Source organism: Gopherus evgoodei, chromosome 1 (genome assembly GCF_007399415.2).
Source record: "Gopherus evgoodei ecotype Sinaloan lineage chromosome 1, rGopEvg1_v1.p, whole genome shotgun sequence".
NCBI classification, from domain to species: domain Eukaryota; kingdom Metazoa; phylum Chordata; order Testudines; family Testudinidae; genus Gopherus; species Gopherus evgoodei.
In genome coordinates, this window is record NC_044322.1 from 365,586,548 (window position 1) to 365,602,836 (window position 16,289).

General features: G+C 46.0%; 1 protein-coding gene across 1 annotated transcript; it reads right to left on the bottom strand.

Moving 5' to 3' along the window:
• Positions 1-5,792: 5,792 nt before the first annotated feature.
• LOC115635140 (claw keratin-like) lies at positions 5,793-6,413 on the bottom strand. The gene is made up of 2 exons (XM_030533488.1): positions 6,128-6,413; positions 5,793-6,055 (listed from the first exon to the last, which is right to left on the bottom strand). Exons 1-2 carry the CDS (start codon positions 6,411-6,413, stop codon positions 5,793-5,795), a joined length of 549 nt encoding a protein of 182 aa, XP_030389348.1.
• Between the last annotated feature and the right edge of the window lie 9,876 nt (positions 6,414-16,289).

Sequence of the window (16,289 nt, forward strand, 5' to 3'; positions counted from 1 at the left end):
CAGGATCACTGGACCAAGACGTAGCTCTGCAACCACCATGCCCAACCGGACTCCTCCGTACTGTTTTTTGTAGAGTGGTTTGGGTTTGGAGAATGGCCTCTACTAGGAGGAGGCATAAACCTCTTTCTCCCGCAGAAATATCGTGCCCTAGGTAGAAAACCTTGGGTAAACAGATTTGCAATTTAGACTTGGAGACCTTATGGCCCTTCTGTGCCAGAGTCTGCAACAAGATAAGTGAATCAGTCTTGGACGTTTCCAGAGAGTCGGAGGCCAACAATAAATCATCCACATATTGGAGTAATGTGGACCCCATTTGGAATTGGATATCACCCAAGTCTTTCTTTAAAATTTGAGAAAAAATTGTAGGGGACTCTGTATAACCTTGAGGTAGTCTGGTCCATGTATTGGAGACCCTGATAGGTGAAGGCAAACAGATACTTTATGGACGGTAATAGAAAAGAATGCAGAACATAAATCAACCACATTAAACCACATTACTGCGCTGTGGGGAGTGCAAGAGAGGATAGTAGCAGGATTAGGGACAACAGGAAAGGTGGGAGAATGGTAGCGTTAACAGCTCGAAGATCCTGGACAAAATGTCAGGTTTGCTTGCCGGGTTTATGCACGGGTAAAATAGGGGAGTTACATTCACTGACTGTCGGTACAATGACCCCCTGCTCCAATAGGGAGGTGATTACAGGACGGATTCCCTCCTCAGCCTGTTTTGACAAAGGGTACTGCTGTATCCAGGGCTGGAGTGAGTTCTCCCACTGGGGTTGGTTCCTGTAACACTGCCAGAACTTCGTTCTGGGCAGGATCAGGCACATCCAAATATACCCCCTCAGGAGTACAATATATAGTACAATTCAATTTACACAGCAAATCCTTCCCTAAGAGGTTAACAGGGGAACACGGGCTAAGGAGGAAAGCATGATAGTCAGAAAGAGGACCAATAGAGACAGACAGGGGTGTAGACACAGGATGAGGGATGGGGGCATTGCTCACCCCCACAGCATTTACAGTTTCCGAGGAAAGGGGGAGGGGTGGGAATTCCTGTGCACGAAGGGTAGATCGGGAAGCTCCTGTGTCTATTAAACAAGATGTGGGAATTCCATTAATAACACAAAAGACAGTGGGGCTGATTGGTCAACAGGAAGAAGAGGGGTGATAACGTTACTTGTCTCCTGGCTTTCCTAATAACCCTGTTGCTGTAACTGAGGGTTTTCTCGGTAATTCTGGAATTGCCGTTGCTTTGGATCCTGCATATATCTACCAACCTAACGGGGCCGGAAGGGGCACTCAGATCTCCAGTGACCCTCCTGCCCACAGCAGTGGCAGGACCCAGGTCGTGGAGTGGGTGAGGGCTGCTCAGGGCCCAAATTACCCCGACCCCTTCCTCCCCCAGGCTTGGGATAGTTTCTACATGTCCCCTTCATAGTTTGGATTTGAAGGGCCATTAATTTGGTTTCCATCTCATCCTTTTTCTTCTCCTGTTGTCGGTAAAAATGCTGAGCAGCTGCCAAAATCCCTTCCAAATCTTTTCCTTCCCAATCCACTATTCCAATTCTTAATTCCTCACTTACACTTGGGAGGAGACCTTGTACAAAAGCAGCCACTACTGCTTGTTCCGCATTCTCTATTCCTGAGTGCCTTTCAAATACTTGTTTAAGGCTCTCCATACAATCAGCGGGGTTTTCACCTTTATTTTGTTCACAAGCATTAATCTTTGTCCAATCTGCTTTCTTAGGGCACACAGGGAGGATTTCTCTTATCAAATTGTCCCTAAGTTGGACCAATCTGTCTTGAGTGAGGTCCATATCGGTTGCAGGCCACTCGGCCTTCCCATAGAGATGGACTAGTGTCTCTTTGGGCAACATAGCTTGTAGGAGCTGATCCATGTCCACTCATGATGGATTATAACACCGAACAACCATACACAATTGTTCCTGGAATTTAACTGGGTCTTCCCTAATTTTCGGGAATTTATCAATCAAGTTATACAAGTGTCCCGGCGACCAAAGAGCATGCACAGTTACTAAGTCTCCTTGGCCTCCTGGCAATTGCCTCAAAGGACCAATGAAGCTGGCATTTTCCTCCCCTCCAATCAGGGCTCTCTCAGTTTCCTTCAGGATGGTCTGATGCCTGGTGCAGCATGCAGAGGGTGCCCTTAAATAATCGGGAGACATCATAATATCTTTCAATATGGCAAATTGATTAGACAGACGCCGTGTGGACAGTTTGTCCTCCATGTCTAAGTCAGCTATTATCTGATCGGCTTCCTGGGACAGCTCCGCAAGCTGCAGTTGATTTCGAGAAGTTGGAGTGGAGGTTGACGACCCAGAGGCTGCAGAAATTATAGGGGAGGTTTGTGAGCCCGCAGACCCCTGAGAGGACGAGTCATGGGACAAAGATTGAGAGGCCTGGGAAGGAGAGACCTCTCGCTGGTTGGAAAAGTGATATGAGGGTGGGAGAGCGGGCCACTGTCTACACTCCACAAACAAATCAATAAGGTCGTCTGATGTGGCTGAAGGTATATTTTCAGGGAGTGGTGCCCTTTGCTGAGATCTCGAGGGATAAAGAGAGGGATTATTCTGACCAACAATCTGGCCCAAAAGGCTTTGGGCAAGAATCAATTTCTCCTGAGTTTCCTTAAGTTTGTGCTTAAGCTTCTCCTGGGAGTCCTTAAGGCTCCTCGTGTGAGACTCCTGGCACCATTTTCCTGTCTCCGCATACCAATCAAAGTACGCATGGAACCGTCCCTGGGGCACGGCGTTGACAAGGAACACACCCCGTAGGTGCACAACTTTGTCAAGGTCGAAGCTTCCTTCCAGGGGAAACTGCAGTTTCGGATCATCCCTAGTATACCAATTCCATTTCTGCAAGTATCTACATGTTGACTGGCCATAATTCGAATACATATATGCAGCAGGCGTGCCTTTAGGTGGGACCGGAATGTCTTTCAACCCTCTGGCCCCCATTCTCACGTCAGCTCACTTTCACTCAAGCTTTTCACACAAGGAACACTTACTCGGATTGCCACGATTCTACCATCAATGTCCTCTTTAGCCTACCCTTGGCAGGGGAAAGGGACAGGTCCCGACTCCACAGCAGACCTGCAGGGAAAGAGGTTGATGGGGGGCAGGCCTAGGAAAAGGCCTGTGGTCCCCGCACACCTTCCTTCAGCCCAGAGCACCAGCCTTCAAGCCAACGGTGCGTCTGCTGCTTCCGAGTCTGCGGGCGGTTTCCCAGGGCTCCCTCTCTCTCTGAGTTGGGGAGGGAGCTTATGGCTCCAGGGGGGAAACAAAAGAAAGGGACCCTTTAGCTCTCACTCATACACTGAATTAATTTTAGCAGTTACACCACGAGGGTTGGACATAAAGGTGCGGCCCCCGCACACCCCCTTCTGGCAAAGAGCACCGGCCCATCTTCAAGAGAACGGGGTAGGCTACTCTCACACCTCAGGGATGGTGGGTGGATTCCTGGGACTATCCTTCTCTCTGAGCAGGGGAGGGAGCCCAAGGTTCCAAGTGGATAACTGGGGACAGGAACTCCGTCACAGGGTCAGTCCAGGACACAAGGGTAAAGGGTAAATGGACAGAGTCACATACATTAACACCTAGTCATGAGCAGGCCTCTCTCCTGTCCTGTCATGCAGAGGAGACCTCATCCCATGCTCGTGACACAACCAATCACTCCAAGCACGGTTGTGAGGCTTGCTTTCGAGACACTCCCAGTCAGGAGGCTCGGGGCATCTTCCCATAGCTGTCTCTCATGCTGGCCGCACGGCCTTCACACACATACAGGCACATTCCTGACACAGCCATCGGGGCGAAACCAGCCACCCTGGCTGTTTTCCCAGACCAACCTGGCAGACCAGGACTCCCGAACCTCACACAGACGATCAGGATTTCCCTCCGGACCCAAAAAGCACATTCCGAGGGCGAACCAGGCACGACCCAGGTCTACTTCCACTTCTAACACATTACTTCTAGGGCTCACCTAGCGCTTTTACCTTTGCCTAATATTTACAAAACCTATTCCTGATTTGGCCAAAACTTTTACCCCAATTTTCTACCCAATTGCCTACCAAGCCAAAGGGCATCAAGCCTGTCTGTGAACAACAAAGTTTCAGATCCAGCTTATAACTCACCCAGACCTTGAGCCTACAGACCAGTCCTCCACCAACAACCCAGCAGCAGAGATTTAAAAGGTCTCTTACCTTTCAGTTGGGCCCAGGGTTTGGTGGGAGACTGCCTGCGGTCCTCTGGTCTGAGGAAGTGGTCTGTGGATCCCAGACGAGCCCCCAAATTGTTGTGGAAAATTAGACCATAGGGTTGTTTTTAGATCAGACAGCCCAAGGCTTCTTTATTTCATACAAGCATGCATGCAGGGAGAGACAGCATAGCCCCACACAAGAGACAAACTGCTGTGCCCTTTACAAATTTTACCAAGCTTCTAAAGGTTAAAACCGCAAAACATAGTGTGCTCAGTACATACTATCATTGCCTTCTTTGGCATCTATTATTAATTAAAAGCAAGCTGATCAATTCCTTTTCCCATTGATGTTTTTTTCCTGTTATTGTCTGAGTTGCGGTTTGACCGTTCTAAGACCCAACTCTTGCTAGACAATAACACCTATCACAATTTGGCATGACTGGAGGCTTCTGTTCCTCTCTGGTTGCTCTTTCCCTACTTTAGCTCCTTCTTTTGGATCCCTGATCACAACTTTCTGCCCCTGCATGCCCTCTGTGCGGATAAACAATCTAGCTACAGCTCTTATATATAATAGCTTTTGCTTATTAGGCCTTGAGCCGGGTGGGTGGTTCGGTTTTCCCTCACAGAACTGCACCCAAGTAAGGAAGCCCCTCATAATGCTGTAAACTACTTCAAGGGCTGAATTCTCCTATCACTCCAGGGCTTCACAATGTTGCAATTCGAGAAGTGCCTGATGCAGCTGGCTCTTCAGGGATGAATTTTGTAGAGCGCAATTTTTAAAGAAGGAGGAAGGGACAAGGAGAACCAGAAGACAAATATTGTTATGCATCAGAGTTTTTAATGTGAGTGACATTTTCAGTACACAGTTACAGGAAAAAAACTAGAGCAGAAAGAACGTATTTTCAGTTTTTCAAGAAGGATTGCTACCGATCACCCACCTCAATGGTTCTATTTCACACAAGATGCTCCTTTTTTTGCAGCAGCAGCAGCAGCAAAAGTTGACAAACAAGTCCCCTTTGCAATCATTTTAAGTTATTTTTATTACCTCAATCGGAGGGAAGAGAAACAAAGCAAAACAGAAGCAGAGGACTAGGCAGCTTCTCAGTTAAACATTTGCCTCAGGGAAGGTCAAAGCGAGAGGCTACAGATACGTATTGGTGGAAAGGATAGAACAGACGGGGTCTAATTCTCCTTCACACCAAGGTCCCTTCATCCCACTCTCAAGAGACTTAAAATAATAATAAATGTAACTGATGCCTGTCTTAAGGCCCCTGTTTCCTTTAAACTGTGGGGTTTGTGTAAACAACCGGTTTGTAATTCAGAACGAGTCCACAGGTGAAAGTGAGAATCAGCACTTGGGTGGGAAAGCCTTGGCAGAAAGAGTCCTAAAGCGTAAGATTAGAAATGCAGCACGGCTGTCAGCCCAAGGTGCTGAGCACACACAGCTCCCACTGAGTTCAGCTGGAGCCCTCGTTGCCCAGCACTTCTGAAAGCCATGCCCAAAAGATCAGGGGTGAATCTGTATCTGGCTGTTCATTTCCTGGTTCTTCCTTCTTCCACGGACGTTCCTGCTGGGGTTAGCATGGCCCAAAGTTTCCACGGAGGTACCTATGGCAAGATACCCCGGAACCCCATAATCCCCCATAACCATAACCACCCAGGTAACCACCTAGTCCCCCATAACCACATAATCCCCCATAACCAGAACGGCTGCCGTAACCACCATATCCACCTAAACCGTACAATCCTCCGTAACCACCATATCCGCCTAAACCGTACAATCCTCCGTAACCACCATATCCGCCTAAACCGTACAATCCTCCGTAACCACCATATCCACCTAAACCGTACAATCCTCCGTGACCACCATATCCACCTAAACTGTACAATCCTCCGTAACCACCATACCCACCTAAACCATATGATCCTCCATAAAGGCCTCCATTGCCATACAATCCCCCATTACCCAATGAGCCCCCCAAACCAGCTCCAACCAGAGGTGCTCCTACAGCTCCGACTCCACTGTACTGAGGGAAAGTGCTGAGAATTGGTCCAGGGAGGGTCACGACAACAGGTGAGGGTCGGATCAGCACTTCGGAGTCAGGGCACTGCCTAACGCACGGCTCGTTGCAGGTGCCAGTAACTGGACTTGGTCGGGCCACCCCACATTCTGGATAGCACAGGCTGGAGACAGTCATCTTTCTGGGATGGAGGTAAAGCTGAAAGACACAACAGGGACTAGAGGAAAGAGAAGGTACAAGGGCTTGTGGAAGAAAGGTTTCAAAGCTCGATGTAGCCCACGAGAGAAAGGAAGAGTAGACTAAGTCTCTGTGTTCATGGCCACGGATTTCTTTCTATAGCCTCTTCCTACACCTCTTGTCAACTCGCACTAAACTTCCCTCCCAACTGGTCTCTCTCTCAATGGCTTTGTCTGATAAACACCTTCTAGAATAAGTGTCACTATTTCTATTCTGGCTATCTGGGATTCTGTGTCCATTTTAGATATTTCCCAAAGAGAATATGGCTAATATGATGGTAATCACTTCCTTTAATTTGAGGATTTAAGCTCTGCATGCCAACCAGCTGAGTTTGGTACCACAGGGTATTTCTTTGATTATCCAAAGCTTGTGAGTCCACAATAGTTCCTGATGAATAAAGAGAAAACTTTTCTTTTCTTCAAAAAAACACTAAGGACAAGCTTCTCAGCTAGGGTTCAGGGGCACTGACTTTCATGGAGCGACACTCCATTACACCATCTGAGGAGAAGCACCTTCATTGGGTATTTCTGCTCAGAGGAACATAGGAATTCCTAGATTGGATCACATCACTTGTCAACTTCTTCCATTCTCCTGTCTTCAACAGGGAGAAGTAAAAACTGATGCAGGCAAAAATAAAAGACCCCTGAATTAGCCCTTTCTGGTGTGACAAAGTTCCTTCTCTACCTTGGTGGGTCCTGCGCTTATTGGCAGATTTGCTCATCTCAGTAATCTTCCTCACAGTCTAGATCAACTCCTCCTGTGTCTGATCAGGAGTTGGGAGGTTTGGGGGGAACCTGGGCCCGCCCTCTACTCCGGGTTCCAGCCCAGGGCCCTGTGGATTGCAGCTGTCTAGAATACCTCTTGTAACAGCTGCATGACAGCTACAACTCCCTGGGCTACTTCCCCATGGCCTCCTCCAAACACCTTCTTTATTCTCACCACAGGACCTTCCTCCTGATGTCTGATAACGCTTGTACTCCTTTGTCCTTCAGCAGCACAGCCTCTCACTCTCAGCTCCTTGTGCCTCTTGCGCCCAGCTCCTCACATGCATTTCCTCTCCTCTGGCTCCTCCTCGCCTGACTGGAGTGAGCTCCTTTTTCAACCCAGGTGCCCTGATTAGCCTGCCTTGACTGGCTGCAGGTGATCTAATCAGCCTGTCTGCCTTAATTGGTTCTAGCAGCTTCCTGATTACTCTAGTGCAGCCCCTGCTCTGGTCACTCAGGGAACAGAAAACTACTCATCCAGTGAGCGGTATATTTGCCCTCTACCAGACTCCTGTACCCCACTGGTTTGGGTCTGTAACACTGAACTGACCTGGGAAAGTTGCTTCCTAATGCAGCTAAGTGAGAAATGACAAAATTACCTTCTAAAGTTACTGAAAAGATTTCAATGCCCTAAATCTACTTCCATTAAATAGGAAATATGTTTCCTAATTGGCTATGTTGCTTCTAAAAGCCCCCTATTAGCTTCAAATCAGGAATCCACCAGCCCCTGTAACTAAATCACTACACAAGATATTTATGGGAGAACACCCTCATCCCTGATAAATATCACAGTGAGGACATGCAAGATTCCATCTTAAATGAAGAGGCCCAACTGTCACATCTCTAGAATTCAAAAGTGATTGAGCTGAATTGGATTTACCAAGTTCACTAAGGAGATGAAGTCTGGAGAAGTGTATAGAAGAGGTGTGAGTCGTGAGCGCTTTTATACAGTTCCTAGGACTGCCTGGAGGATCTGAGATGCTGTTTGGGGGTAGGTCCTAATTAGTGACCCAACCAACTGGATTGCCTTGCAAAATCCTCCTTTGGATGGAGCTGTTTTCCTCAGTGGTGATTGTTGGGATAATCTCAGCCTCAGAGGTTGTGACATGCACGTTGCACTCTTCATCTTTCTTTCATCTTTAAATGGTAGGAATCAACTGCATTTTTCGTGTCATTCTATTGATTTATTGGTGCTGCAATTATAATGACTGTCAAGGTGATTCTGAGCGTCATCAGTAGTACAACCAGCTGTCATGAAAGGAATCCAGTTTGATCCTTTCACTTCATACCAGTCGTGCTTACGGGCACTGGGCAGTTCATTCTAAACTGGCCAGTAGGGAGGGAGCCATTTTTCTGCATTGTCTCCACCTCCTTTCCCAACAGGTTGACCCAATTGCCTTTGAAGTCAATGGGCATCATTCCATTGCCTCCAGTGTGTTTCCTGTCAGGGCCTTGAATCTGAAATTCACCCTTTGGCAGAGGGATAGTGCGACCTCTCTAGACAACTTTAGTCTCACACTGAACTTAGAACTAGGTCTTAGCAGGGAGTTAAGTGGAGCAGTGGCCTTGGCGATGGCCCTATGCTCGGGGGTCAATATCATCGTTTGGTGAGTAAAACTTAATGTTCAATCGGACCTGCACTTGGGTCACGGGAGCAGCCAGGAAAAGGATGTCTTGTGAGACAATGCAGCTGTCTGAGCCCAGCAATGAGCCCCAGCAAGAAGCCAAAGAGAGATGAAAATTGCCCCTTCTTGAGGAAAGAGGAAGTGGCTGTGGGATGAAATTTTACATAAATGCTGCACAGCCATAGGGCATGTTGCAGAAAACACTCCTGTCACAATCAGAATGTTGTTTGGAGTGTGACAGATATCCCCATGAGTGGGGTCCAGATCCAGGGAATGAGGCAGAGGAGTCCGCCTTTGATTATGAGGCCTTCAACCTCTGTTTAGTTGAGGCAAATGTGCTGATTTACACTAAGGGAGCACCTTCATTTTCCAATCATTTTTTTTTAAATACCAAATTCACAACTCCATTCAAATGAAAATGAAACATTCCCAGATTGGGTGGCTTTAAGTTATGACTTTATTAACAGTATGGCATGAGAGGTTGGCCTCCATTATGTTTAAAGTGATTGCAGGACTCAGAGCAGAGGTGTCTAACCCAACAACAATCCATGAATAGTCTAAGAATTAAATGCTTTGCACATGTAGAACTCCAGCTTGTGTTTGTGAGGTGCTTTGAACTCCTGAGTTTGGAGTACACTGAAGAGCTTCCAGTCTGAACACTCTTACTCTCAGTGTTTGATAGGCCTAGAAAAAGAGGCATGTTGAGGTGAAGGTCACAAATGGGGGTCAATTGCAGAAAAGAACACAGCTCAATCCTTTTGACTCCTCCTATCCAGGGCCGCCTAGAGGATAGAGGGAGCTTGGAGTTTTCGGCGGCGGGGAGGCCCCCTCTGCGGCAGTAATTCGATGGCGGGGGGGGCCTTCCACTCCGGGACCTGCTGCCGAAGTGCCCCGAAGACCCGCAGCGAGGTCCCCTGGCCGTCGAATTACCACTGAAGCCTGGGCCCCCCGTCTCCGAAGTGCCAGATCTTGGGCGATAATTCATCCCCATGGGGTCCGCCCCGGGGCTGAAAGACTCCCTGCAACGGAAGACCCGGAGCGGAGGAAGCTCCAGGAGCCTGGGCCTCGCTAGATAATTCTAGTCACCAAGTGCCCCATGTGTATTCCTTTGTCTTTCCTTGGAAACACATCTCTCTAATGGGTCAGAGTAACCCAACGGTAATGAATTCTTTCAGGTTTGTGAAACAAGGCACAGGGTAGCTTCTCTTGAACATTACCAGTGTGTACATTTCAAGGTTGTTCATCTGAAAAATAGGAATAAAATCTCAATATCGAATTCAACCGGGAAAATTTTTGGTATCAGACAATTTAAATCTGCTCAAGTGTATATACCGGCCATTGAGCCAACCCCTTCACATAAAGAGAGTTGAAGTGCATTGCAAGACTCTCAATGGTTGATCATTGTTCTCACTTAGTTCAGAAGATGTTTCACCCAAAAAGTTCCCCAAAAAATCAACAGAACAAAAAATGCAGAATGGGCCTATGTAAGAGTTCCTCTCCATTAGTGATGTCTTTGGAAGCCATGAAATATAAGTGTCCAGTAGGGCTCAGGAGATACAACTTAGTGTTTGGCATGAGTAATCCCAACTATTGGCATTTATTTTTGACCCTCCCTGTGTGATCTTCACCTGAATGTGCCTCCATTTGCCTCCGTGTCAAACAGGTATAATTATAAATTTCATGGTGGATGCTCTGGGCAACCTCTGATCTAAACACTTCAAACCACTTTACAATTATTCATCAAGTTTAATATGGCTAAAGAGATGTATGAGTATAGTAGTAATACCTTTTTACTAGGATTATATGCTCCAATCCTGAAGATTAGATTCAGTTTAAAAATGCAGGTCAAGGTCTCAGATGTCACTCCAGTGCTCAGTTCATGATTCCTAGTCTCTGAAATTCTTTGCAGCAGCATCCCCTTCCTTTGCCTTACGGATGGCAGATGGTACAGTAGGACTGCTATGCATCATCGTTGTCCTGTGGGTGCTCCTGGCTGGCCTCGGTGTGATCGGCTGGGGGTGCCTGGGCAAAAATGGGAATGACTCCAGGCCATTCTCTTCTTTAAATTTTGTTTAATGGAGATTCAGTCCTGCTTGGAATATCATGCCAGCTGGAGGCTTCTGCCTCAGCCTGCTCTCCCCAGTCAGCAGCACCGCACGGTCGTGCCTACCCCTTGCTACCAGGGATCACAATCAGATACTTAGACCTCTCCATTTTGCTGCAAATAAAAAAATTAAGCTGCCATTTAGAACTGTCCCCCAACATACATATCCTGGGACATTTTGTATTTTACCAGTGTCAACCAAAGGCTCACACACAAATGGAGATTCAGTCCTGCCTGTGTTCCTATCCTAGTGCTTGTCACAGATTCCCATTCTCAGCTATAGGCTGAGCAAAGGCAGAATGGTGGTTCACTCTATTTTGCTGTAAGCCAACCGCCCGTCCCTCCCCGCTTTGATCTCTGCTTGCAGAGGCAATAAAGTCAGTGTTGTTTCTTATTCCTGCATTCTTTATTACTTCCTCACACAAATGGGGGGATAACTGCCACGGTAGCCCAGGAGGAGTGAGGGAGGAGGGAAGCAGTGGGTGGCATTGTTACAGGGGCACCCCCTAGAATGGCATACAGCTCATTATTTCAGTGGGATGTCTGGGGCTCTGAGCCAGAGCAGCCGTTTGCCTCTCTGGTTCTTTAATAGGCTTGCCTCTTATTCTTGTCAGGACTGAATCTTCATTAGACAAAACTTAAAGAAGAGAATGACCTGGGGAGTCATTCCCATTTTTATCCAGCCACCCCAAGGCCAGCCAGGAGCACCCATGACAGCAGCACATGGCACAGTATGACTTGTAATTGTCTTTGTCACCTTGCAAAGCAGCAGACAGTACAGTAGAGCTGGTAACGGTCTCTGCTAACTTGCAAAGCTAAGGGGATGCTGCTGTGTAGCACTGCAGTACCGCGTCAGTTAGCACCATTCAGTAGACATACGGTGACAGTGAAACAAGGCTGAATGGGCTCCATGGTTGCCGTGCTATGGCATCTGCCAGGGCAATCCATGGTAAAGGGAGTGAAATGATTGCCTGCCGTTGTTTTCACAGATGGAGAATTGACTGATGACATTGACCCATAACCATCTGCGACAAATATTTGACCCCATCAGGCATTGGGATCTCAACCCAGAATTCCAATGGGCGGGGGAGACTGCAGGAACTATGGGATAGCTACCCACAGTGCAACACTCTGGAAGTAGACGCTAGCCTCGGTACATGGACGCACGCCGCCAAATTAATGTGCTTAGTGTGGTCGCGTGTTCTCGACTTTATACAATCTGTTTCCAAAAATCGGTTTCTGTAAAATCGGAATAATCCCGTAGTGTAGACATGCCCTCAAATTGCTGTGGGATGAGACTGGATTAAGTCTGATCAGCCTAAGACATTCTGCAAGTCCCTCTCCGACATAGTTTTTCAGCCAAAGTAGAAAGATTTTAAAGTGCAAAATTGACCCTTGCTAGGATTTCTTCTAACCTGAACATATAAAATGCTTTCCCTCAATTGTAGGGCACAGTATATGACTGAAGTCTATGGAACTATACTAATGTACACTAGCTCAGCATCCTTTTGTCAGTGGAGGCAGCTGCAGCATCCATTCACAGGGGCGAGCCCTTGGGGAGGTGCCCCACTCCAACCTGGCTATGGCATGGAGAGCCTGGGACTCCACAGGTGGCCAGTGAGTTCCCTAACCCACGTTCTCAGGGAAAACTCTCTCTCAAAGGGTCTGTGAGACAGGGGTAGAGAGACAGGTTTGTCAGCAACCATCAAAAATATTATTGGGAGAACCCTTGAATCCTAATCCATAATTTGGGGGCATCTAATCCCAGTAAGAAAATTTTACTATTAATATAATACAGCCCTGTGCATAGACACAGAAAACCAGTACATTATAAATGTAGAAACCAAGCACTGGAGGAAAGTACTCAAGCGTCTGATCTCAACTACCCTCTTCCTTGCAAAGAATAATTTGGCTTGCCAGAGCTCATGGGGTAAGTTGTTCAAGGAACATAAAAGTAATTTCCTTGGTGTCATAGAGCTCCGTAGAAAATACAACAATGTCTTACGGGATCCGCTAACTTGAGTAGTTTGTTGAAAAATTTTGGACCATTACTGGAGCAAAACAATTCAAAACAAATCGATTGACCTTATGGCAAGGAAGGTGCTTGATAACATTGATACGACTCAGCAAAGTAAAGTACTATGCCGTAATAATGGACTGGACTCCCAACATTAGTCACAGTGAAAAGATGTCATTTACAGTAAGGACGAGGAAGATAGCTGTATCCAATAAAGGAACACTGAGACGAGTTCGGTCACGGAGACCCCCTTGGGACTGTCACCTGATGTGCTGAGAATACCTCTGAGCCCATTTTCCCTGCCAGCTTAGGAATTCCAGTACCCTGTCTTGTTGAGACAGGGTACACAAGCCTGCTGCAAAACAGACCAAGGGTCTGAACCACGTCCTCAAAGCTGCGGACTTAACTGAAAACAGCTTAGGAAGTGCTCCTGTCTCCAGCACCCAGCACCCAACTTCCAATGGGATCCAAACCCCAAATAAATCTCTTTTACTCTGTGTAAACTTACCCAGGGTAAACTCATAAATTGTCTACCCTCTATAACAATGATAGAGAGCTATGCACAGCTGTTTGCTCCCTGAGGTATTCATCACTTCTTCTGGATTAAAAGTGATTTTATTAAGTATAAAAAGTAGGATTTAAGTGATTCCAAGTAATAACAGACAGGACAAATAAGTTACCAAGCAAAGTAAAATGAAACATGCAAGTCTAAGCCTCATACATTAAGAAACAGAGTACAAGTAAATGTCATCCTCCGCGATGTTCCAATCAACTTTTTTCACAGACTAGACTGCTTCCTAGTCTCGGCCCACTCCTTTCCCCCTGTACAATTCTTGTTAGTTCCAGCTCAGGTGGTAGCTAGGGGATTTCTTCATGACTGGCAGCCCCTTTGTTCTGTTCCACCCCCTTTTATAGCTTTGTCAAAAAGTGGGAATCCTTTGTCTCTCTCTGGGTTCCCACCCCTCCTTCTAAATGGAAAAGCACCAGGTCAAAGATGGATTCCCGTTCAGGTGACATGATCACATGTCCTGTGAGCCCCCTCCATTTCGCCAGGATCGGTCCACATGTATCCAGTGGAGACTTGCAGGTAAACAGAGCCAATTGTCCTAGACAACGGGAGCCATCAAGATTCTAAACCACCATTAATGGCCCACAAGTTTCATAATTACCATAGGACCTCAGAGTTATACTTCATAATTCTAGTTTTAGATACAAAAAAGATACATCCATACAACTAGGATGACCACGCTAACTAGATTATAAGCTTTGTAATGATACCTTACAAGAGACCTTTTGCATAAAGCATATTCTAGTTATAGCCACACTTCTAAACATATTTTTATTAAACACATGGAGTGTCACATCACATACATTTCCTTTGTTTCTGGTCTGTGGACGAATGTACTTGAAAAGGCCTAAGAAAATCGTTTATGAATGTTTTAATTAAGAATAAAACAAAACTTCAGACTATGACAGCGGTGTAAACCAGAAGGGAAAAGACAGGCGTTTCCAGGCAAGGCTCTCGTGCTGAATTGAAGAACTTTTTTATTGATGTGGGATGTCATTTCCTCAAGCTGGCTATGTCAGATGCAGCACCGTCTTTGGATACAGCATCTTCTCTTGGAGTACTGAAAAGGACATAAGTCCTGTTTTCTGCATCAACTATCAGGTGGAAGATCCTCACGGACCATGTTACAAATCTGACCATGAAGCTGCTAAGTGACACTTGCTGGGAGAGCTGCATTCACTGCGTAAGTCAGTGGAGGAATCAAGTCACCAAGTTTGATGACACCCTGATGGAACTGGCCGCAGTTGAGTAACGCCGAGGCCAGAATCCGACATGAGGTGCAAGGTTGGCAAACTAGATCAATGATCTCAGTGGTTTGGCACAATATCCCCTCCAAGTAAACGTTTGTAGGAAAGACATTAAAACTCAGTCAATGAACATCATGACCACTACTACTTGATTAGAAGCTGTCTTGATTTCATTCTGGCCAACAGAGATAACAGATTTGAATAGGCCTCACAGTTGCCAAAGAAATGGCAGAAAACTTAGCAGCTGAGCTGTCTTTAAAGAAATTCGTATTCATTGGAAGAGAGACAGTTTGGTTAGTGAGTGCAGAGACGAGGAGATGAGAAGCTCAAAGAAAAATTCAAGAGGGTTTTTTTTGCTCACTCGTTTGACACTGCTCGAGTGTTCATCGAAGAGAGGTTCAGACAAATGAAGCGCAACAAAGAGACCTGGGTTTTTTGTATGACCTTAATAAGCTGCCAACAGACAGGAAAGACTCTTGAGGATTGTACAGATCATCAGTAAATACTGATGCATGGGGAATATTCTGACCTCAATGATAAAGACCTGTGTGTCGAATTGGACAACATCCATGACATTTTGCCACATGGGAAGCACTCTCCAATCCAACTTCTCTAGTTCAATCATGATGAAGAGCTGAAGGACACTTTTCCTAATGTGTGGACAGTTTTGAGGATTCTCCTCCCACTGCTGGTCACAATGGCTAGCGATGAGTGCAGTTTTTTCAAAGCTCAGTTCATTAAAACGTATCTCAATCGACGATGGCCGATGCAAGACTAACATTGCTTGCTCTTTTATCACATGAAATGCCATTGGCCAGCGCTTGGATCTCTCTGATGCCGTGCTACAGTTTGCAAGGACAAAGGTGAGAGAAGCAAACTTCTGAACTAAAGCACTAGGGTAACAGCCTAAGGCTGTGACCTGCGGTAATACGATGAATATTGGTGTAGCCAGTGTTGGTGCCCAACTTCAATTACTGGAGGTTAGTACATTTCAGTTATTCTTAAAATTAAAAAAAAAAAATCTATAAGCTTAGAGGAAAGGACTTTCTTTATTTGCTTATATATGCCATGAAAAATCTAGATGTACAGATCTAGCATGAAAACAGGGATAATCATACATGCAAATCATACAGCAAGGTCATGAACTGGGCTACAAATGGGTATTCAAAGTTTAAAATTGGAGGCGAGAGCACCGAGATGCTCCTGACCTGGGGCACACATTTGGTCTAGGGCCACTCTTGTGTGCATATCATACTATGTAGAGTTAGGAACAAAATTAGGGCTGTCAAAACTATTAAACAATGAATTTGCAATATTTCACACTGATAAACAATAATAAAAGGCCAGTTATTTAAATATTTGTGTATGTTGGTCTACATTTTCATATGTATTGATTTCAATTACACCACCCAATACAAAAGGTACTTTCTATTTATTATTTTTTATTACAAATATTGAATACAAATATTTGCACTGTAAGAAAAAAACAAA